General features: G+C 39.6%; 1 protein-coding gene across 12 annotated transcripts in view; it reads left to right on the forward strand.

Annotated features, from left to right (window-relative positions):
* Positions 1-25011, forward strand: part of FBXL13 (F-box and leucine rich repeat protein 13) — a 276151-nt gene that overhangs the window by 18313 nt on the left and 232827 nt on the right. For 9 of the 12 annotated variants that reach the window (XR_004183440.1, XR_004183441.1, XM_017957017.3 and 6 more), the window contains exons 2-3: positions 2182-2285; positions 2747-2837. Coding sequence is in view for 8 of the 12 variants with exons in the window: in XM_017957017.3 (XP_017812506.2) it covers positions 2182-2285; positions 2747-2837 (195 nt within the window). In the remaining 4 variants the exon portion in view is untranslated. Of the gene's footprint in view, positions 1-2181; positions 2286-2746; positions 2838-10839; positions 11052-25011 lie in introns of those variants that run through there. The other 3 variants (XM_017957023.3, XM_031665947.1, XM_017957020.3) reach the window with 3 other exon arrangements.

The raw sequence follows: 25011 nt of genomic DNA on the forward strand, positions 1-25011 counted from the left end.
ATGGTGGATTTTCTCAATCTCTTTTATGGTTGGGTCTAAGGAACTTTTTGTCCAAAAAAACAAACCCCCAAAAAACCACAATGAGTTTCTCATACTTTAAAAGGCTAGAAACCCCTGAAGTAAAGCATCATAGTTATGTCTTCAGATTGACTGTAAAGAACTTACTCCTCACGTAATGCAAACCCTCATGGTACAGTGACTTTATTGTGTTGTTTATGATGGATTTTCAGACAGAGGCAAGATAAACTGCATTTTTGTTTTACTTTAGCAGAATATTAACACTGAATACAGAGTGGTATGTAAAAACACATTTACTTTAAAACTGTCACATTATTTGACTTTTTAACTGTATAAGAAAAAGTTTGCTGCTGCTAGAGTAAGCAGACAACCCACAGAGTAGGCGAAAATCTGTACATCCAACAAAGGACCAATATCCAGAATCTGCAAGGAACTCAAGCAAATTAGCAAGAAAAAACCAAACAATCCCTTCAAAAAGTGGGCTAAGGACATTAATAGACAGTTCTCAAAAGGAGATATACAGATGGCCAGCAAACATGAAAAAATGCTCAGCATCACTAATGATCAGGGAAATGCAAATCAAAACTACAATGTAATACCACCTTACACCTGCAAGAATGGCCATAATCAAAAAACAAAACAAACAAAAAAGCCCAACAGATGTTGATGTGAATGCAGTGAAAAGGGAACACTTCTACACTGCTGGTGAAAATGTATGGCCGGGCGCGGTGGCTCAAGCCTGTAATCCCAGCACTTTGGGAGGCCGAGGCGGACGGATCACAAGGTCAGGAGATCGAGACCATCCTGGCTAACACCGTGAAACCCCGTCTCTACTAAAAAAGTACAAAAAACTAGCCGGGTGTGGTGACGGGCGCCTGTAGTCCCAGCTACTTGGGAGGCTGAGGCAGGAGAATGGCATGAACCCGGGGGGGCGGAGCTTGCAGTGAGCCAAGATCGCGCCACTGCACTCCAGCCTGGGGCACAGAGCAAGACTCCGTCTCAAAAAAAAAAAAAAGAAAAAAAGAAAATGTAGAGTGGGCTGGGCATGGTGGATCACGCCTGTAATCCCAGCACTTTCAGAGGCTGAGGCAGGCGAATCACATGAGGTCAGGAGTTCAAGACCAGTTTGGCCAACATGGTGAAACCCTGTCTCTACTAAAAATAGAAAAAATAGCCAGCCGGGTGTGGTGGCGGGCGCCTGTAATCCCAGCTTCTCAGCAGGCTGAAACAGGAGAGTCACTTGAACCTGGAAGGCAGAGGTTGCAGTGAACCAAGATCGCACCATCGCACTCCAACCTGGGCGACAACAGTGAGACTCTGCTCGGAAAAAAAAAAAAAAAAGTAAACTAGTACAACCATTATGGAAAACAGTGTAGAGAGTCCTTAAAGAACTTTAAAGAACTAAAAGTAGAACTACCATTTGATCAGTAGTGGGATAGCAATCCCACGACTCAGTATCTACCCAGAGGAAAAGAAGTTATTATACGAAAAAGATACTTGCACATACGTTTATAACAGCACAATTCACAATTGCAAAAATATGGAAACAGCCCAAATGCCCATCAATGATTGGATAAAGAAATTGTGAGAGAGATATATATATTACATCATATATATATGATGCAATACGAGTCAGCCATAAAAAGGAATGAATTAATGGCATTCGCAGCAACCTGTGATGGAACTGGAGACTATTATTCTAAGTGAAGTAACTCAGGAATGGAAAACCAAACATTGGACCTGGATGGAACCTGGATGGAACTGGAGACCATTATTCTAAGTGAAGTAACTCAGGAATGGAAAACCAAACATTGTATGTTCTCACTCATAAATGGGAGCTAAACTATGAGGATGTAAAGACATAGAATGATACAATGGACTTTGGGGACTCAGGGGAAAGGGTGGGAGGGGGTTGAGGGATAAAAGACTACAAATTGGGTTCAGTGTATACTGCTCAGGTGATAGGTGCACCAGAATGTCACAAATCACCACTAAAGAACTTACTCATGAAACGAAATACCACCTGTTCCCCACAAACCTATGGAAATAAATAATTAAAAAACAAAAAAGCCCAAAACAAACTGAGCAATAAAAAGTTATCTGCTGCTTAGTAAAAACATGAAAATTCAGACACATTGATGCCATTTCCCTTTTTTTCCCCAGGCACTGTTATGTGGTATACTTGTTACATGTCCTGAGGATCCACTGAGATATTTAGAGGGAATGATCATGGTTATAATCAAAAGTGGTCTTCAGAATCTTCTTTGGTAAGTATTGTTTTGATTCGTGATAGGGAAATATTTTTTTGTGAAGGAAAACTTTTATTGTACGGTAACAAAATAAGGTCTTGCCAATGAATGCTTCCAATCTTAAGATTGTTAAGGAATCCTTCCACAGGCTTTTCAGTTCCAAAGACACAAACCTGAATAATTTGCCCAGTGGTTCTCAACTTGAGAAATATTGTGTATTCTCATCAGTAACGTGTTCATAGGGCCAGTTTATTTCAAGTTGGGAATGAGGAAAGGGAGGCATATCCTCCTTTGGGGGACACAGCAAAATCTTGTGAGAGTAGTTTGAAAAAGTCCTCCAGGTGATTCTGATCTGCTTCTCCTAAGGGGAAATGTGTTTTCTTTCTCCTCTCTTTCATTCCACCTACAAGAATCACTGATTTAATTATGGAACTAATTAATGAAATTAATTTTGACTGTGTTTTATGATGTTATTAAAGGGATATGTGCATTGCTCCATCAATGAAACCAAACATTCGAAGATTGTCTGAAACTTACCTGGAACAACTTTTTGAATTGGATGATCAGCTGGTAATTATTACTAACCAAGAATATGCAAATATATATTTTAAACTTTGATGGAATTTTCCAAATGTATTTTATGGGAGGTGTGAGGTCAGACTGTTTTTGGTATTGGGGGCACCGAGAAAAGTGAAGGAATAGCCACACACATACACAAACGCATGCAAAACCACACCCATAGTAACCTTCCCAAATTTCCAGAAAGTATTTACAAAGGCATTTGTTCCTTCTCTTTCTGATACAATCTTTCCATTAAGTTTTCCCCCTTTCCTCTTTCTCCTTCTCCCATGCATCTTTATAAAGATAAAAATAGCATTATGGAAAGCTTTACAAGAGGATGTTTTCTTTCCTTTCTAATCTGCTTCCTTCTGTGTTCCATTCCACCACCCATTCTCTCTGCTGTCTGTCTTCTCAGATTAGGTTATAGGGAATCATGCTTATAATGACATGACCAAAACATTAATGACATTCAACTTAAAAGCCAGATCTCATTGTTACTGAAAACTAGTGCCAGCAACTGGTTTTGATCTTGTAAAGAGGGCAAGGAAGTAATTCAGGACATGAAGACTTTGGAACAAAGCTCATTTAAGGGAGGCTAACAGAGCAAAAGGAACGTGAAGAGAGAAATACTAGCACACATTAGATATGTGTGGAACCATGTGTGATACCTCTTTTTTTTTTTCCCCCAGACGGAGTCTTGCTCTGAATGCCTGGGCTGGAGTGCAATGGCGCGATCCCGGCTCACTGCAACCTCCGCCTCCCGGGTTCAAGCGATTCTCCTGTCTCAGCCTTCCGAGTAGCTGGGATTACAGATGCATGCTGCCTCGCCACTAAAATATAATTTTTTTGTATTTTAATAGAAACAGGGTTTCACCATGTTGCCCAGGCTGGTCTCGAACTCCTGACCTCAGGCAATCCACCTGCCTCAGCCTCCCAAAGTACTAGAATTACAGGTGTGAGCCACTGCGCTTGGCCCATGCGTGATACCTCTTGATTACAGGGCTGTAGTTTGGTAGGCCCAGGCGGGTCTTGGGAGTTGCTATTGAAGTTGGATGTTGAAAAGTGGAATCAAAGCCATGTTCAAGGTGGGGGCTGAGAGTCAGAAACAATTTGAGGTATCTGTTTAGAAGGATGGGTGGTGAGTAACACTGGAAACAACAGAGAAACAATTAGAGGGCTGAGATGATTCTGAGGCACCAGTACATTGGGCAGATCCCATGTGTCCCATCCTAGTTGATCTGCATCATGGTATGTGGGTGTTTTTACTGCACTTTATTAACCACAGACTTTCAATCTACTGTGGAGTGCAGATATCTGCAAATTACTATGTTTTTGGAACTGTTTGGGGACAACCTCAGGAGCTGAGGGAGAGGCCTAGGGGACAGGATTCTGGGTCCTGTATGCCTACCCCTGTACTCCAAAATAGTTTTGGTTTCAGTATGATTTTGCTTGAAAAAAGCTTGACAGCCACTGCTAAAATATACTAGTTTTTGAAAGCCACTGATTTAGAGTGGTAAACCCTATCGTCAATATTATGACAAGGACCTTATATAGTCAGGCCAGCTGTCCAGTGTCCAGTGTCCAGCTAGAAGCCCATAGGGAATCATTTAAAAACTGCAGATAATTCTGGCTGGGTGTGGTGGCTCACACCTCTAATTGCAGCACTTTGGGAGGCCGAGGCGGGTGGATCACCTGAGGTCAGGAGTTTGAGACCAGCCTGGCCAACATGGCGAAACGCCGTGTCTACTAAAAGTACAAAAATTAGCTGTGCATGGTGGTGGGCACCTGTAATCCCAGCTACTCAGGAGGCTGAGGCAGGAGAATCACTTGAACCTAGGAGGTGGAGGTTGCAATGAGCCAAGATTGCACCACTGCGCTCCAGCCTGGGCGACAAGAGCAATACTCCATCTCAGAAAACAAACAAACAAAAACTGCAGAGAATGTCAAGAGACATCATAGCTACTTCAAACCTAAAGTTTTATTAGAAAAGGAATTGTTGGCTGGGTGTGTTGGTTCATGCCTGTAATCCCACTTTGGGAAGCTGAGGCAGGCGGATCACCTGAGGTCAGGAGCTCGAGACCAGCCTGGCCAACGTGGTGAAATCCTGTCTCTACCAAAAATACAAAAACTAGCTGGGCGTGATGGCGGGCACCTGTAATCCCAGCTACTCGGGAGGGTGAGCCAGGAGAATCACTTGAACCCAGGAGGAAAAGGTTGCAGTGAGCTGAGATCGCGCCACTGCACTCCAGCCTGGGTGACAAGAATGAAACTCCGTCTCAAAAAAAAAACAAAAACAAAAGGGAATTGTTAGATCTATTTCATGGTGTTGAAAATGCAGAAGTTAAAATATTAAAAGCTGATCCAAACTTAGAGTTATGACAGTTTGCCAAGGCATAGAAAAGGTGCCCACTTCATGTAATAAGTTGGAAATAATAGAAATGAGATAGGACTTTGCAAAAGCAATGAGGGAAATATTTGTTAAGGTTAGACGTGAAAATGTGAATCTCCAGGTGTCCTAGGGTTGCTTGTTAGAGGGCTCAACCTAGGTTGGATCTAGATTAATTCATTTCTCCTCCACCCTTAGAGAAAAATGAAAAGTTTTTTTCTACAAAGAAGCAAAACACTTTCATCCTCAATGTTTTTGATATTTTAAAGTATATACTCTAAAGCCAGGCACAGTGGCATGCACTTGTACCCCCATGTACTTAGGAGGCTGAGGTAGGATAATTGCTTGAGGCCAGGAGTTTGAAACCAACCTGGGCAACATAGTGAGACCTCATCTCTTAAAGAAAATGTATAGTATACTAAATGAATATTGGTTTTACTTTATTTTATATGCCTTTCCTATGTAGTTTTCCATACCATTATAACTGGCAGTAAAATGATTTTTAATGTTTTAACAGAAAACTTCAAAGGTCATGAATAACTATAATTCTTCCCATTAATTACTGATTGCTTAATTGCAGGGTTTTTCAGTCTTACACTGCACAGTTCTGCACAGTGAGGACTGCCTATATGTGCTGTTAAAGTGATCTAAATATGTCCTGAGAAGGACTCTGTACTTCTATATTTGAGTTCTTGTGGAAGAACTGCAACCTAGCTTAATAGGTAGACAAGATTGAAAACCTAACTAGGAGTATGTACCTATAACTATAGCTGAGACTTGGCCAATCCCAGCAACCATACTTAAACCATTCATACACCGCTGAGTGTTGAAACTGTGTTCAAACAAGGCAAACATCAGTCTGTAACCAATCTAGCTGTTCTGTACCTTACTTCCGATTTCTGTACATCATTTCTCCTTTTTGGTCTATAAATCTTCCACAAGGTGGCTGTGCTGGAGTCTCTGTGAATCTGCTGTGATTCTGGGGACTACCTGACTTGTGAATTTTTCGTTGTTCAATTAAACTCCATTAAATTTTATTTGGCTAAAGTTTTTCTTTAATCAGATAGTGTCAGAAGTGGGATCTGAAGTAGAGCTTCTGGCAACCCCCAGGAGTGCTGAGTGAACTGAACAAGCAAGGTACCTGCAGGACCCACTTGTGTTCACTGATCTCTCAGAGCAGCTGGGGCTTGTGGATAAGCTCTCTCTTGGATTTCAGAGCTCCACAGATTTGTGTTTTGAGCTCTACAAGTTTCTTTGAGCCAATTTCTGATCCAAACAGGGTTTGGAAGTCATGACAGAAACTGAGCTGGGTCCAGGAATGAATTTCATCTGGGAATTAATTGGCTTGGATCCAGTTAGAGGTCTCTTACACCTGACTGATTCAGAAAGGAACTGATAGTAAGCAGTAATATTGCAGGATTATAAAACTTGACTTTTGAAAATTCACAGGGATTTTTATGTTCTACCCCTTTGTTTCATTTTTCTTGCATGCTTAGGTAGGAAAAATCATTGGCTCAGTTAATCAAGAGACCCTGAGAGTCAAGCCAATATTTTAAGTAAAAATGAGATCCTTAATTTCCGGAAAACTAAGTTCCTTCCAGCTTACATTAGGCCTGGGAGGCAGCATAGTCTTACAGAAATGGCAAAATCTTACTAAAGATAACTTACAGTGGAATGTTCCAAATGTACAACAATGCAATTAAGTATGTTTAAAAATAAGGGCTCTCAGTAAAGTCTCTTTCAGTTAAGAACAAGTTTGGCGCTATGGGATGTTAACTGCTATTCTCTTTTGATTAATCTGTCTTATACTTTTTGCTGACTGCTATAGGTGACAGTATTAGGCATGTACAGGACCATGGGACATGGGAAGCTTTTTCCTCTCCAAAAGGGGAATCTTGAGAGCTGATGGGATTGCTGGAAAAGATCCCTTCACTACTGACAAGTGGCCTCCTGAACTTTTCAGTGTCACTGCAATGAATGGGTCTTGCTCTCGCCTCCCTGAGCTCTTCACTTTCCCCATCTTGCCACAGGCAATACTTTTCTTTCTCTTCCTTTCCTTTCGTATCTTTTCTGTTACTCAGGGCAGCCATCTTGCCCAGAGACCATGTGCTGAAACTCCTAGTTGGAGGTTGGATTGAAGATGACAGGGGCCATTGGAGGGCAAATTTAAGCCTTACCAGTTTGATATTGGGTGCTAAACAGAGTGGCTAATGTCTGTGTTTTATCATATGTGTTTTGTTCTGGCCAAAACGATAAAAGATCATTTTCTTTTATGATGCAGCTTGGCCCCCAGGGCGATGGTGTGGCAAGCTGGGTCACTAGAGCTGCTCAGGGAAAGGGAAAGAGAGCCCAGAAGCCTAGCATGCCAGTAAAAGGGTAAGAATTTCTTACCAGTCAGATTTCTGGCTTTTTCCCTCTTTTTCTTTGTGCAAAATGTTTAAATGAATGGTAAAAATCACTGTTATCTCCTATGTAAAGTTTTGATTCATACAAAAAAGAATTCTGAGGCTTGTCTTAAACTCTAGTGAATCTGATGTGCTTTGTGTGTTTTTCTGTATTGTTTTGTCATAAAGAGGGGTACCTTAGGATAAAATGTGTGCCCAAAACCTCATAAGCCTGTTGTTCAAGACGACCCAGCAAACTGGTCAGTTACGTGTTTAGGAGCTTGATCTTATAGCCACGTGGCCATGCTTTCTCTTTTCACAATGGTGGCCCAGGTTCAGAATTCAATCCCTAGCTTAGGCGATGAGCCTTTCTGATTGATATTTGGGTGACCGTTGCCATTTTTTGATTCTCTTCCCCTCCACAAACTGTTTTGAATTTTCCTTTCTCAGAGCACCTGTGAGGTTACCTTGGGTAAAGTTTAAAAGCCAGAAATATCAGCTCTTTGGCCTGCGTAAAGTCGGGTAATAAGAAATTTTAAAAGGACTTTATTAAAGAGTGCTGTGGTTAAAAGTCAGCTTAATTAAAAGTGGATATTCAAGCTCTCAGAGCCTGGGACTCCTTGGGAAAAACACGAGGCACCAGAGACCCTTTCTTGGCCCTGTTCTTCCAAGAACTCCACCCTAAAGCTAGTAATCTAATTAAGAAACTTAAAAACTGGCAAATGGAGAATCTTACAACTACTGTAGTAATCTTCTTTGGTCTGTCTGTGTAGTTATATATGTGTTGTGTGTGTAGTGTTTGTGTAAAAGAACTCTAATTGGTTTAAACAAAAAAAGTGCTTAAATATTTTGAAAGAAAAATAAAAACTTTAATGCCTTTTAGTTCATGTAATTTTGGTCATCTTTGGGAAATAAAAACAGCTCTAAAGATTATTGATAAATAAATACATTTAGTCTAAATTATGCAGGCCAGGTATTAGGTTTGCTTAAGATTTTTAAGGCCATAAACTGCTTTGACCCTTGAAAATTGCTCAATTTATTTTGGAGACATTAAATTTTAAATAAGGCCTGGGGATATGTGGAATTAGCCATGCCACCTAGCTATGAAAAGAAGGTTATAAAGAAAAGAGATTTTATATAAGGAAGGATCTTGTATAGTAAATTCTTGTCCTAAAGTAAAATGACTGGTTGTTTAAAAAGAGGGATGTTTAGGACAAGTCAGAAAGACCAAGCACATTGTAGATGGTCTATGTAAGTCATGAAAGGATTCATAAAAGAAAATTTATGTACCCAAAGTGAAAGTTGCTAAGAATTACCATTATAACATGTAACTGAGACTACTGAAAAACTAGGTTTACGTGCAAGGTGTGTGAGGAGAATGAAATGTGTTTTTGGTAAGAGATTGTAAGAATGCATGAGAATGTAAATTTTTACCTAGTTTAGAGGGTTAAAGGACTGTTTTAAATTAAATAGAATAAAGCTAAAGGTTTGAACAAGTTGTGGAAGGTTTGTAAAAATTAACTTTGTAAAAGAAATTCTATGTGTGAAAATATTGACTAAATTTAAAGGTGTATTGTTCAGTTTTTCTGTAAATTGAATATTGAAATAAAAGCACAACAGGTTTTTCTTAAAGCACTAATCTGCTCTTTAACAAAAATTGGTAAAGTGTTATAAAAGGTTTATGAAAATCTCACCTTATGGTCAAACTGATTAAGATTGGATAGATTTGTCTGTGAGGTTTTATTAAAAATTGGGGTTGACATTAATAGTCCACTAATGCAAGTCCACTAATGAAATTTGACTTTCTGTTTTGACCAAGATTTTCATGTAATATTAGAAGATAATGAAAAATTTTTGTTTTGTTTGCCTTTTAAATACGCTACCAAAAAAAAAAAAAAAAAAAAAGACAGACAAAAGACAGATTGTTTGGAAAGCTAAGTCTTCCCTCTATCAATGAGTAAAGGTTTTTGCCTTTTAAAAATTTTTCGAGTCATCATTTTGGCTAAATGAATGACTTATGGTGACCTGGAATTCTAGTTCATAATATCAAGTGTTTTACAACTTTAACATATTTAATAGGCTTCCCAATATTTAATAGGCTTCCCAAAATTCAGCTTTAAAATGGTCTTTTCTGACCTCTAACTTTGGAATGCTACAGAGGGCCCCTGAAGCATCCAAAAGAGAGGTAAACAGAATTATTTAACATGTTAAGTTACATGGGAAGTGTTGTCAAAATAAAAATAATGTTTAATCTTCAGGTTATATTTTAGTAAATGATATTAATGTATGTTCTAAAATTGTATGGGGCCAGGCATGGTGGCTTATGCCTGTAATCCCAACACTTTGGGAGACCGAGGAAGGCAGATCACCTGAAGCTAGGAATTTGAGACCAGCCTGGCCAACATGGTGAAACCCCGTCTCTATTAAAGGTACAAAAAATTAGGCATGGTGGTGAGCACCTGTAATCCCAGCTACTTGGGAGGCTGAGGCAGAAGATCACTTGAACCCAGGAGGCGGAGGTTGCAGTGAGGCAAGATCTTGCCTCTGCACTCCAGCCTGGGTGACAGAGCAAGACTCCATCTCAAAAAAAAAAAAAAAATGTGTAAGATTTCTAAAATTCTAATATGTCTGAGTATATACTATCAACCATAATTATGGTTATTATGTTAAGTTATTGTCTACCACAGAAATAACCAAATTTCCTTGTATAAAACTGCTAACCCAAGTAAAACAAAAAATTAATTAAATACCAAGAAAATACTTTGCCAAGATTTTCATGTTAAACCAGCTGATACTGAAATTGATTAGATATACAATTTGAACTCCATAGTCTAAGTCTAATTGCCTATGATAACCATTAGTTATCACTGCTATGAATTTAAATTGGAAAAACAACTGGTATTCAACAGGACATAAGTCCAATATTAAACGTAGACTCATGGAAGACCAGGAAGGCTATCCTGTCCTTCCTGAGCCCTTAAAGCTTTTGTTATTAAAGACTCTGCATTCCATGACTCATCATGGAAAAAATAAAATCACCAAAATTGAATATATTGATATAATGACTTATAAATTTCAAAAATAGTTTAAAACCAGTGTTTGGTTCCATAATCAAACCTTCAGGTACGTTTGGCTATCCGATGGGTCATTTAAACATTTATAAAGGGAGTTCATTCAATTGTCATTTTCAATGCATGTTTTATGTTACAATAATTATTATGCCACAGTATATTTTCACCAGGTAAAGAAAGTTTTTATGGTTCATTGAGGACAATCAACTGCTTCACAATCTAGAACCTGAAGATTGGATCTTTTGAGAACATCAGAGAAACACTGTGCTTGCCATCCACACTGCAACAAAACTTTGGAACCTTGAACCTTGAGTGCATAATCTCACAACTGAGAAGGGTCCCTCCACACTCTTGGAACTGTACACCCATTGGAACCCTTAAGGTAAAACTAACCAAGAAAGTTTCTCCCCAGAAGAAGAAGACATCCTTGATGTAAACAGCTTTTCCCGAGATCATGGATCAAGACATCTACTACTATGAGACTCTTATCTTTGAATATTTTTTCCTTATTTATGCCTCTATAGCCAATAGAAATGAAGAGGGGGTCTATTATGTGCACTTATAGGGTATACTTTCATTCGTGAAGGATTTTGCAGCCAGACTTATATATGAATAACTTTATACTTTGATGGATAAAAGATGAAGGCCCAACATAGGTGAGAAACTTTAATGGTACATATATCGCCTCGTAATTAGTCAAAACTCCTCTTAACCCACATCATGGGTTAAATAGAACATTGCCAGGAGGCCTTCACTCTTCTAGAAGGACATCATTTGTTAGGTCCGTTTTCCGTGGTTTAGAATAAAAGAGGCAGTAATTAGAAATGTATCCCTCATGATAGGCTGTATAGCAGATTCTAATGTAAAGTCTATTGTTACACAACAGACTTTAAATTCGCTTGTGAAAGTTATGCTAAATAATAGAATTGGGTAAACAGATTCTGACACTTGTGGCCTGTGGAGAAATACATCAAATGTAGATTATAAAAATTCAGTTGTAGTGAATTAATGAAAAGACCCCTTAAAGCAAGTAGACTCTTTATCCAGCTCATTCTTTAATCTATTTAATTTTAGGTGGTTTGGTTTATGGGTACCCTGGGTGAGGAGCATACTCTAAACTTTTGGTATTATCCTCCTGAGAGTCATAATAATAGTCTCCCTGGTGCACTGTATTCTCTCGAAGGTTTTAAATGCTTGTATGCAGCCATCTCTAGAATGTCAAATGATCTCTCTTCAAATGGAAAGACATGAGCTGAAAGAAATGTGTGACCCTGAGGATACTATAACCTATGAATCATGTGGTGAGACTGGAAACCCAAAATGATGGTAACTGAGAGTGGCACTAAGGCCCTCAATTGTGGTCACACTTTTACCTAAGTGAGAGCCTGACCAAAAAGGGGGAATCTTTTTTAAACAAAGTTATAGGAGGCCATTGTTTTGGACTAAGCTCATTCACTAGGCCCCCAACAGGCCAAACCAAACTAAAATGGGGTCACTCATGCTAAATGTGACATAATCAAATTAAGACTTTACGGAAACACATAGATCCTAGAACAGACCAGGTTTTGTTTTTCTCCAGTAAATAGGACATTCCAGCATAAAGAGATACCCATAAAGGGTACCTCTACTCATACTTGTTTTTACCTTTGCAAAACTCAGTGCTCTACAAAACACACTGTTTCCCAGTGTGTTTCAAGACCAAATAACTACTTTTACAATGGTGATAGTGACATTGATAATTAAAGTTTTGGTCAATCTCTCAAAATTGAGAAACTGACCAAAAGCAGGGAGTTGTTAAAGTGAACTAAATGTGGCCTGAGAAGGATTCCCTGCTTCTATATTTGAGTTTTTGTGGATGAACTACAGCCTAGCTTAATAGGTAGACAAGACTGAAAACCTAACTAGGAGTATGTACCTGTATCAATAGCTGAGTCTTGGCCAATCCCAGCAACCATTCATACACTGCTGAGTGTTCAAACTGTGTTCAAATAAGGCAAACACCAATCTGTAACCAGTCCAGCTGTTCTGTACCTCACTTCCGATTTCAGCATGTCATTTCCCTTTTTTTAATCTATTAATCTTGTTCCACCACGTGGCTGCACTGGAGTCTCTGTGAATCTGCTGTGATTCTGGGGCTGCCCAATTCATGAATTGTTCATTGCTCAATTAAATTCCTTTACATTTAATTCGGCTGAATTTTTTTTTTATCAGTGCCTATTTATAAAGGATAAATATGTCTCTTTACTTAAAGAAGAGTGAATACAGCAAACTGTGAGTAAGCCAAATAGTAAAGAAAAAGTAGGAACTGCTCTCATAACAGTAGAAGGAAAGACAATTTCATTGTTTCGACTGTTCCAAGATGAAAGAATCAACCATTGTAAGGAGGAAATGAACTTCACAGACTTGGTTCTCATTTCTTAGGAAATGAAATCTCCAGATGGGCCTTCTAACTACAAGAGAAAGCATATATAAAATTTTAAAAATCTTTTTATTATGGAAACATTTTAATACAACACAAAAGTAGAAGGAATACCATAATGATCACTCATCATCTAACTTGAACAATAATCAGCATTTTGCCAATCTTGTTAATTTCTTCTCTCTTCCTTCATTTTTGCCAGAGTATTAGAAAGCAGATCCCAGAAATTATATTATACTGTAGTGTGCATCTCTAATAAGATACTATATTTTTAGAAAATAGAAACACAGAGGCCGGGCGCGGTGGCTCAAGCCTGTAATCCCAGCACTTTCGGAGGCCGAGACGGGCGGATCACGAGGTCAGGAGATCGAGACCATCCTGGCGAACACGGTGAAACCCCGTCTCTACTAAAAAAATACAAAAAAACTAGCCGGGCGAGGTGGCGGGCGCCTGTAGTCCCAGCTACTCCGGAGGCTGAGGCAGGAGAATGGCGTAAACCCGGGAGGTGGAGCTCGCAGTGAGCTGAGATCCGGCCACTGCACTCCAGCCTGGGCGACAGAACCAGACTCCATCTCAAAAAAAAAAAAAAAAAAAAAAAGAAAATAGAAACACAGTGCTACTGTCTTATGAATGAATAACAATAATTCCTAAATGTCATCTAGTCCTGATTATATTCAGATGCATATTCTATATTTGAGTTTCCCAGAGTGTCTCAAAAATGCCTTTTTACATGTGGCTCTGTTCAAATCAGAATCCATACAGAGTCTGCATATTGCCCTTGGTTGTTATTTATCTAACGTCTCTTGTAATGGACAGGAATTCTCCTTGTGTTATTTTTTCCCCATGTGACTTATTTATTGAAGGAAACAGATAATTTGCCTTGTAAAATGTCCCACATTCTCACTGCTTCCTCTAGCGTCGTTTTACTTGCTCTGTTTCCTGTATTTCCTGCAAGCTGGTATTTAAATCTAGATGTTTGATTTCATTCAGGTTACCCACTACCAACTTTTTTTGGTGACAAGAATATTGTATAGAGCTGTTGTGTTTTTCCTAGTGCATCACATCAGGGAGCACACATGATCTGGTTCAACCACTTTTAATGAATTTTGACTCTTAGAGATCTTAATATAATTCCTTATTATTTGTATCCTACCATGCGCATATAATGATTTCCGAATAACATTACCACAGAACCACTAACAAAAAGACTAGTGAATGCAGTTTAAGAAGATTATGTAATTCTTTTTGCTTTTGAGATGGTATATTCAGCTTGGGTGTGGTGGCTCACACCTGTAATCCTAGCACTTTGGGAGGCCGAGGTGGGTGGATCACCTGAGGTCAAGAGTTCAAGACCAGCCTGGCCAACATGGTGAAACCCCGTCTTTACTAAAAATGCAAAAAAATTAGCTGGGTGTGGTGGCACACACCTGTAATCCCAGCTACATAGGAGACTGAGGCAGGAGAATTGCCTGAACCTGGAAGGCAGAGGTTGCAGTGAGCTGAGATCACACCACTGGACTCTGGCCTGGGCGACAGAGGTGCCATAATAAACATATGTGTGCATGTGTCTTTATAGCAGCATGATTTATAATCCTTTGGGTATATACCCAGTAATGGGATTGCTGGGTCAAATGGTATTTCTAGTTCTAGATCCTTGAGGAATCGCCACACTGTCTTCCATAATGGTTGAACTAATTTGCACTCCCACCAACACTGTAAAAGCATTTCTATTTCTCCACATCCCCTCCAGCATCTGTTGTCTCCTGACTTTTTAAAGATCCCCATTCTAACGGGCATGAGATGGTATCTCATTGTGGTTTTGATTTGCATTTCTCTGATGACCAGTGATGATGAGCTTTTTTTTTTTTTTTTGAGACGGAATCTTGCTCTGTCCCCCTGGCTGGAGTGCAGTGGCACGATCTGGGCTCACTGCAAGCTCTGCCTTCCAGGATCATGCCATTCTCCCACCTCAGCCTCCTGAGTAGCTGGGGCTACAGGCGCCTGCCACCGCGCCTGGTTAATTTTTTGTATTTTTAGTAGAGGCGGGGTTTCACCATGGTCTCCATCTCCTGACCTTGTGATCCACCCGCCTCGGCCTTCCAAAGTGCTGGGATTACAGGCGTGAGCCACCGCGCCCGGCCAAGATGAGCTTTTTTCATATGTTTTTTGGCTGCATAAATGTCGTCTTTTGAGAAGTGTCTGTTCATATCCTTTGCCCACTTTCTGATAGGGTTGTTTTTTTCTTGTACATTTGTTTAAGTTCTTTGTAGATTCTGGATATTAGTCCTTTGTCAGATGGGTAGATTGCAAAGATTTTCTCCCATTCTATAGGTTGCCTGTTCACTCTGATGATGGTTTCTTTTGCTCTGCAGAAGCTCTTTAGTTCAATTAGATCCCATGTGTCTATTTTGGCTTTTGTTGCCATTGCTTTTGGTGTTTTAGTCATGAAGTCTTTGCCCATGCCTATGTCCTGAATGGTATTGCCTAGGTTTTCTTCTAGGGTTTTATGGTTTTAGGTCTTACATTTAAGTCTTTAATCCATCTTGAGTTAATTTTTGTATAAGGTATAAGGAAGGGATCCAGTTTCAGCTTTCTACAATTGGCTAGCCAGTTTTTTCAGCACAATTTATTAAATAGAGAACCCTTTCCCCATTTCTTGTTTTTGTCAGGTTTGTCAAAGATCAGATGGTTGTAGATGTGTGGTATTATTTCTGAGGGCTCTGTTCTGTTCTTTTGGTCTATATGTCTGTTTTGGTACCAGTACCATGCTGTTTTGGTTACTATAGCCTTGTAGTATAGTTTGAAGTCAGATAGTGTGATGCCTCCAGCTTTGTTCTTTTTGCTCAAGATTGTCTTGGCTATGTGGGCTCTTTTTTGGTTCCATATGAAATTTAAAGTAGTTTTTTCCAATTCTGTAATGAAAGTCAGTGGTAGCTTGATGGGGATAGCCTTGCATCTGTAAATTACCATGGGTAGTGTGGTCATTTTCACGATATTGATTCTTCCTGTGAATGAGCATGGAATGCTTTTCCATTTGTTTATGTCCTCTTTTATTGTGTTGAGCAGTGGTTTGTAGTTCTTCTTGAAGAGGTCCTTCACATCCCTTGCAAGTTGTATTCCTAGGTATTTTATTCTCTTTGTGGTAACTGTGAACGGGAGTTCATTCATGATTTGGCTCTCTGTTTGTCTCTTATTGGTGTATAGGAATTCTTGTGATTTTTGCAAATTGATTTTGTATCCTGAGACTTCGCTGAAGTTGCTTATCAGCTTAAGGAGATTTTGGGCTAAGACGATAGGTTTTTCTAAATGTACAATCATGTCATCTGCAAACGGAGACAATTTGACTTCCTCTTTTCCTAATTGGATACCCTTTATGTCTTTATCTTGCCTGATTGCCCTAGCCAGAAGAACTTCCAAAACTTGTTGAATAGCAGTGGTGAGAGAGGGCATCCTTGTCTTGTGCTGATTTTCAGAAGGAATGCTTCCAGTTTTTGCGCATTTGGTAGGATATTGGCTGTGGGTTTGTCATAAATAGCTCTTATTATTTTGAGATATGTTCCATTGATACCTAGTTTATTGAGAGTTTTTAGCATGGAAGGCTTTTGAATTTTGTCAAAGGCCTTTTCTGCTTCTATTGAGATAGTCATGTGGTTTTTGTCATTGGTTCTGTTTATGTGATGGATTATGTTTACTGATTTGCATATGTTGAACAAGCCTTGCATCCCAGGGATGAAGCCACCTTGATCATGATGGATAAGCTTTTTGATGTGCTGCTGGATTTAGTTTGCCAGTATTTTATTGAGGATTTTTGCATTGATGTTCATCGGGGATATTGGTCTAAAATTCTCTTTTTTTTGTTTTGTCTCTACCAGGCTTTTGTATCAGGATGATGCTAGCCTCATAAAAAGAGTTAGGGAGGATTCTGTCTTTTTCTATTGATTGAAATAGTTTCAGAAGGAATGGTACCAGCTCCTGTTTGTACTTCTGGTAGAATTTGGCTGTGAATCCGTTTGGTCCTGGACTTTTTTTGGTTGGTAGGCTATTATTGCCTCAATTTCAGAACCTGTTATTGGTCTGTTCAGAGATTCAACTTCTTCCTGGTTTAGTCTTGGGAGGGTGTATGTGTCCAGGAATTTATCGATTTCTTCTAGATTTCCTAGTTTATTTGTGTAGAGGTGTTGATAGTATTCTCTGATGGTAGTTTGTATTTCTGTGGGATCGGTGGTGATATCTCCTTCATCATTTTTTATTGCATCTATTTGATTCTTCTCTCTTCTTTATTAGTCTTGTTCTCAGTTTATCAATTTTGTTGATCTTTTCAAAAAACCAGCTCCTGGATTCATTGATTTTTTGAAGGGTTTTTTGTGTCTCTATCTCCTTCTTATCAGTTCTGCTCTGATCTTAGTTATTTCTTGCCTTCTGCTAGCTTTTGAATTTGTTTGCTCTTGCTTCTCTAGTTCTTTTAATTGTGATGCTAGGGTGTCGATTTTAGATCTTTCCCACTGTCTGTTGTGGGTATTTAGTGCTATAAATTTCCCTCTACACACTGCTTTAAATGTGTCCCAGAGATTCTGGTACATTGTATCTTTGTTCTCATTGGTTTCAAAGAACATGTTTATTTTTGCCTTAATTTTGTTATTTAGCCAGTAGTCATTCAGGAGCTGGTTGTTCAGTTTCCATGTAGTTGTGCAGTTTTGAGTGAGTTTCTTAATCCTGAGTTCTAATTTGATTGCCCTGTGGTCTGAGAGACAGTTTTTTTTGTGATCTCTGTTCTTTTACATTTGCTGAGGATTATTTTACTACCACTTATGTGGTCAATTTTAGAATAACTATGATGTGGTGCTGAGAAGAATGTATTTTCTGTTGACTTGGGGTGTAAAGTTCTGTAGATGTCTCTTAGGTCTGCTTGGTCCAGAGCTTAGTTCAAGTCCTGAATATCCTTGTTAACCTTCTGTCTCGTTGATCTGTCTAATATTGACAGTGGGGTGTTAAAATCTCCCATTATTATTGTGTGGGATTCTAAGTCTCTTTGTAGGTCTCTAAGGACTTGCTTTATGAGTCTGGATGTTCCTGTATTGGATGCATATATATTTAGGATAGTTAGCTCTTCCTGTTGAATTGATCCCTTTACCAATATGTAATGGCCTTCTTTGTCTCTTTTGATCTTTGTTGGTTTAAAGTCTGTTTTATCAGACTAGGATTGCGACCCCTGCTTTTTTTTTTTTTGCTTTTCATTTGCTTGGTAGATCTTCCTCCATCCCTTTATTTTGAGCCTGTGTGCATCTTTGCACATGAGATGGGTCTCCTGAATACAACACACTTGATGGGTCTTGACTCTTTATCTAGTTTGTTGGTTTGTGTCTTTTAATTGGGGCATTTAGCCCATTTACATTTAAAGTTAATATTGTTATGTTTGAATTTGATCCTGTCATTGTAATGTTAGCTGGTTATTTTGCCTGTTAATTGAGGCAGTTTCTTCATAGCATCGATGGTCTTTACCATTTAGGATGTTTTTGCAGTGACTGGTACTGGTTGTTCCTTCCCATGTTTGGTATTTTCTTCAGGAGCTCTTGTAAGGCAAGCCTGGTGGTGACAAAATATCTCAGCATTTACTTGTCTGTAAAGGATTTTATTTCTCATTCACTTATGAAACTTAGTTTGACTTGATAGGGGATTCTGGGTTGAAACTTATTTTCTTTAAGAATGTTGAATGTTGGCTTCCACTCTCTTCTGGCTTGTAGGGTTTCTGCCGAGAGATTTGCTGTTAGTCTGATGGGCTTCCCTTTGTGGGTAACCTGACCTTTCTCTCTGGCTGCCCTTAACATTTTTTCCCTCATTTCAACCTTAGTAAATCTGGCAATTATGTGTCTTGGGGTTGCTCTTCTTGAGGAGTATCTTTGTGGTGTTGTCTGTATCTCCTGAATTTGAATGTTGGCCTGCCTTGCTAGGTTAGGGAAGTTTTCCTGGATAATATCCTGAACAGTGTTTTCTAACTTGGTTCCATTCTCCCCGTCACTTTCCGGTACACCAATCAAACGTATATTTGGTCTTTTCACTTAGTCCCATATTTCTTGGAGACTTTGTTCGTTTCTTTTCACTTTTTTTTCTCTAATCTTGCCTTCTCGCTTTATTTCATTAATTTGATCTGCAATCACTGATATCCTTTCTTCCACTTGATCGAATTGGCTACTGAAGTTTGTGCAGGCGTCATGAAGTTCTCGTGCCGTGGTTTTTGGCTCCATCAGGTCATTTAAGGTCTTCTCTACACTGTTCGTTCTAGTTAGCCATTTGTCTAATTTTTTTTTCAAGGTTTTTAGCTTCCTTGCGATGGGTTAGAACATGTTCCTTTAGCTTGGAGAAGTTTGTTATTACCCACCTTCTGAAGCTTCCTTCTGTCAATTTGTCAAACTCATTCTCCATCCAGTTTTGTTCCGTTGCTGGCAAGGAGCTGCGATCCTTTGGAGGAGAAGAGGCAGTCTGTTTTTTTGGAATTTTCAGGTTTTCTGCTCTGGTTTCTCCCCATCTTTGTGATTTTATCTACCTTTGGTCTTTGATGTTGGTGACCTACAGATGGGGTTTTGGTGTGGATGTCATTTTTGTTGATGTTGATGATATTCCTTTCTGTTTGTTAGTTTTCCTTTCCTTTTACCAGTCAGACCCCTCAGCTGCAGGTCTATTGGAGTTTGCTGGAGGTCCACTCCAGACCCTGTTTGCCTGTGTATCGCCAGCGGAGGCTGCAGAACAGCAAATATTGCTGCCTGATCCTTCCTCTGGAAGCTTCATCCCAGAGGGGCACCCACCTGTTTCAGGTGTCTTTCGGCCCCTACTGGGAGATGTTTCCCAGTCAGGCTATATGGGGGTCATGGACCCGCTTGAGGAGGCAGTCTTGTCAGTTCTTGGAGCTCAAACGCCATGCTGAGGGAGCCACTGCGGTCTTCGGAGATGTCCGACAGGGATGTTTAAGTCTGCAGAAGCTGTCTGCTGCCTTTTGTTCTACTGTGCCCTGTCCCCAGAGGTGGAATCTATAGAGGCAGTAGGCCTTGCTGAGCTGTGGTGGTCTCCACCCAGTTTGTGCTTCCTGGCCTTTTTGTTTACACTGTGAGCTACTCAAGCCTCAGCAATGGCGGACGCCCCTCCCCCCTGCCAATCTGCAGTGTCGCCGGTGGATCTCAGACTGCTGCGCTAGCAATGAGTAAGGCTCTGTGGGTGTGGGACTCACCAAGCCACGCATGGGAGGGTATCTCCTGGTCTGCAGGTTGCTAAGATTATGGGAAAAGCACAGTATTTGGTCAGGAGTGCCCCGTTTCTCCAGGTACAGTCTGTCACAGCTTCCCTTGGCTAGGAAAGGGAAACTCCCTGACCCCTTGTGCTTCCTGGGTGAGGCAATGCCCTACCCCGCTTCAGCTCACCCTCTGTGGGCTGCACCCACTGTCCAACCAGTCCCAATGAGAAGAACCGGATACCTCAGTTGGAAATGCACCCGTCTTCTGTGTCGATCTCACTGGGAGCTGCAGACTGGAGCTGTTTCTACTTGACCGTCTTGGAAGCATGCCCAAAAATATTCTTTTACAGACAGGGTCTCACTCTGTCACTCTTGCTGGAGTGCAGTGGCATGATCATTGTTCACTGTAACCTTGAATTCCTGAGCTCAAACAATCCTCCTGCCTCTGCCTCCTGAGTAGCTGGGGCTACTAGGTGTGAGCTACTATACCTGGCTAATTTTTTTTTCCTTTGGTACAGACAGGGTCTCGCTGTGTTGCCCTGGCTGGTCTCAAACTCCTGGCCTCAAGTGATCTTCCTACCTCAGCCTCCCAAAGTGCTAGGATTACAGGCATGACCCACTGTGCCTTTCAAAATAATAAAATATAAAATATTTTAAAATAATGCTGTCACAGAGGAGTACCATGTAAAAAAAACCCTAAAATGTAAATGAAAGATGTGGATTTGAAAAGTCTTACTGATAAACAAAGTTTAACTATGGAAAGGAAAGTTAATCTTAGGACCCTTAGGGGCTGGAGTTTTAATCATTTGGGAGAGGCAGACAGTGCCTGTGCCCCAAACAAAAATCAGTTGGTTGATAATCAGTTGGTTGATCCTGTATCCTTGTTGGCTTTGCAAAGATATTTCATTTCTTTTGAAACTGGGTACATTACTGTTATCTGACAGGGCATCAAAATAAACGTTACTGTAATCTGGAAGGAGTAAAAAATAGTGAAATGTGGAAATAATGAAGATGTGAATTAGATTCATGTTGTTTAGGATAAGTTTAAGTGTAACATATAATAATGATATTTTTGTATATTCTGTCTGCTATTTATGGCATTTTAGGTGTTCTAAGGAATGGGTTTGTAAATTGTAATTGTAGTTTAAATTATTGCAGGGACTTTACTTAATGAAGTTGGTAACAAACATTACATGTTTAAGAAACATTGAGTTTCCAAAATTGTACTTATTTAAATATGTGTTTATTGATAAAAAGCATTGAAGTACAAATGTTAGTGAGCATTTCTGTCCAGGCATAAAAGCCCTTTAGGCATTAAAGACTCTTTGGGGCCAGGTACTGTGACTCGTGCCTGTAACTCCAACATTTTGGGAGGCCAAAGTGGGCAGATCAGTTGAGGCCAGGAGTTCCAGGGCAGCCTGGGCAACATGGTGAAATCCCGTCTCTACTAAAAATATAAAAATTAGCTGGGTGTGGTGGTGTACACCTGTAATCCCAGCTACTGGGGAGGCTGAGGCATGAGAATCACTTGAACCGGGGAGTGGAGGTTGCAGTGAGCCAAGATTGTGCTCCAGCCTGGGTGACAGATAGAGACTTTGTCTCAAAAATAAATTAAAAATAAATAAATAAATAAATAAATAAATAATTTTCAGGATATCAAGAAATAAGAAAAATGACTTATGAAAAATTCAACACTTCATACCATGCATGCCGTGCTGCTATATATAAAGATATGTTCTCTCTGTATTAAAGACATGGCTTCTTTTTACTATTGTTATTAACTTTTAGGGCTTTTGAAAAATAAAAAAAATCAGAGTTGGTAGGTATTTAAATTAGACATATCCATTCAACACATATTTATAATCCCCATTCTATTTTGCTACTATTATTCTAGAACAGCAGTCACCAGCCTTTTTGGTACCAGAGATCGGTTTCATGGAAGAAATTTTTTCCATGGACTGTGGTGGGGTGGTGGGGGTGATTTAAAGATGAAACTGTTGCACCTCAGATCATTAGGCATTAGTTAGATTCTCATAAGGAATACGCAACCTAGATCCTTTGCGTGCACCCTTCACAGTGGGGTTCGTGCTCCTGTGAGAATCTAATGCTGCGGCTGCTGAGATGGAGCTCAGGAGGTAATGCTTGCTTGCCTGCTGCTCACCTCCTGCTGTGTGGCCTGGTTCCTGACAGGCCATGGACCTGTAACAGTCTGTGGCCTGGAGGTTGGAGACCCCTATTCTAGAATGATACTATGTGGGATGTAAATGAAGGTCATTAATGAAGTAAAGGCATGGTACTTTATAATATGGTGAATTATGTTAAGACAGTTTTGTATATAATATTTTGATTCACAGGTTAACTGAGCAAAAAAGGGAATTGCTTGCTAGAAGAAAAATAATATTACAGTATGCTGAAAGCTAAAAATTATAATATAAAGTTAATGATTTACATTTATTTTACATTTGATTCTTGCCAGATTCTTAATACTTTACTAGGTACTTTATTTTATAGAACTGAAACTTTTTTTTTCTATAGCTGTTGTTTAAATGCATTTTTTTACATATAGTAAATGAATAATATCTTACAAAATTAAAAATTAATGGGACCAATTACTACTTATATTAACGAGCCATAAATTTGGTACTGTTAAGTCAACAGTAATGATTTATAATAGGATTTCATTATTTTTTCATTTAGTACAATACTTTCCCAGGTCTCACCAGCCTGGGATACAACTACAGCAGTGTTAATAGGAGTATCCCAAATTTCGCTGCCTCTAGCTCCTGTCTTCATAACACAGGAGGTCAGTTTCCCCTCCATTTCTACCCATTTGTGTCTGGGAATCCCAAAGCTATCCCATGTGAATTCAGGAATTCCTCCTAGTGTCTGTCTGGAACCAGTGAGGCCATCTGAAAGGGAACCCTAGAACTGCCACCCTGGTCTTCCTAAGAGCCCCAATGTCTGCCTGAGCTGGTGCTCCAGGCTGTACACCTGCAAATCCTTAAGTGCCAAATACTCTTCCTTTCCCTTGGCCTGCCGGCTTTACTCAGACCACGCTGGTTGGTCACACTTTTCACAAGATGCCATATTTTTCTGAAGACTACTAATAACTCAAACTCATACTTCAAGACTAAAGCCACATTCGTTTACCTGCTGAAATAGTACCACTTTGTGGCAAGAACTTAAACTTTTGTTTTCCCACCAGCTTCGAAAGGAAATACCCCTCAGTAAAATTTTAATTTGAAGGATTGTATTATTTCAAAATTTGGCATAATGTAAGACTCTTGTAATATTTTTTGTATCACATTAGTTTAAGTTTGCAAAATTTAAAGTCACATGAAATTTGATGGCTTTGTGCTATGTGTGCTGTACAGTAGTGGGGAACATGCCTTTCCTTCACTTTGTATTGCACAAATAGTGCTGTGTGCCTCATAGGAGCAGTTCTTTTGGATTCTGCCTGCAGTTCTTTCTTCCTTAAGAGTCAGACCCCCAATTCAGGTGTCAGAGACAGATGCCATGTGACTCCCCACCCCATCCCCATTCTTGTTTTTCTTTCAGAGGATAGGAAAAGAAAAAAGAAACAAAAACAAAAAACAAAAAAAAAAGCCTTTCTTAGTCTCCTGTCTGTCAAAACAAAAATATTTAAATTGACTTTTAGAACTCTATGTGTGTGTGTGTGTGTGTGTGTGTGTGTGCGCGCGCGCGCGTGCGTTCTTGTGTGTGTATTGGGGGCGGAGGGAGAGAGAGAGACAGAGACAGAGAGAGAGAGAGAGACAGCAGAGAGAGAGAGAAGGTCTCACTCTGTTGCCCAGGCTGGAGTGCAGTGGCACAATCATAGCTTGCTCACTGCAGCCTCTATCTGAGCTCCAGTGATTCTCCAACCTCAGCCTCCCAAGTTGCTGGTACTATGGGTGCATGCTACCGTACCCAGCTGATTTTTTATTTTTAGTAGAGACAAGGTCTCACTATGTTGTCCAGGCTACTCTTTAAGTCCTGAGCTTGAGGGATCCTCCCACCTCAGGCATCCAAAGTTTTAGGATTGCAAGTGCGAGCCACCATGCCTGGCTGACTTTTAGAATGTAATATTAGACAGACCCAGGTAACAGAATCCATTAGATTTAGGCCGGTGTTAACCCACCTCCACAACTCATTAAATGTTGAAAATATAGAAAAGGAGAAGGAAAAACTAAAACTTTTTTTCTGTAGCTATTGAAATCCTCACATAGAGTTTGCAGTGCAAATATATGGTCCTTGTCTGGATTCTAGTTTGAACAAACCGTATAAGACATTTGGAGGCCAATTCCAGAGAGCTGGCTATGGCATGGGTACAATGATATTAAGCAATTACTGTTAAGTGTCTAAGGCAGGATAATGGAATTGTGGTTGCAAAGAAAATGTACTCATTTTTTAAGAGATGGACATTATAAGATTTGGGGGATGAAATGTCATGTCTTAATTTATATACTTTAAAATATAAAAAGCAAGTATGGCAGAATGTTGACAATGTTAAACATGACTATGGGTATTAGGTGTTTATTTTATTTCTCTGTAAGTTTGAAATTTTAAATCTTTTTTTCTCCAACCCTGGCAGAGGAATGAAATTTTTTTATAAGCTATTTTTGCAGGACTGGGTTGTAATCATGCTACATATAATATCTTTTCAAAAAGAAATCAGTTTTATATTTCACTTATTTTTCTCTC

The sequence above is a fragment of the Papio anubis genome, chromosome 4 (genome assembly GCF_008728515.1).
Source record: "Papio anubis isolate 15944 chromosome 4, Panubis1.0, whole genome shotgun sequence".
In the NCBI taxonomy this organism is placed as follows: Eukaryota; Metazoa; Chordata; class Mammalia; order Primates; family Cercopithecidae; genus Papio; species Papio anubis.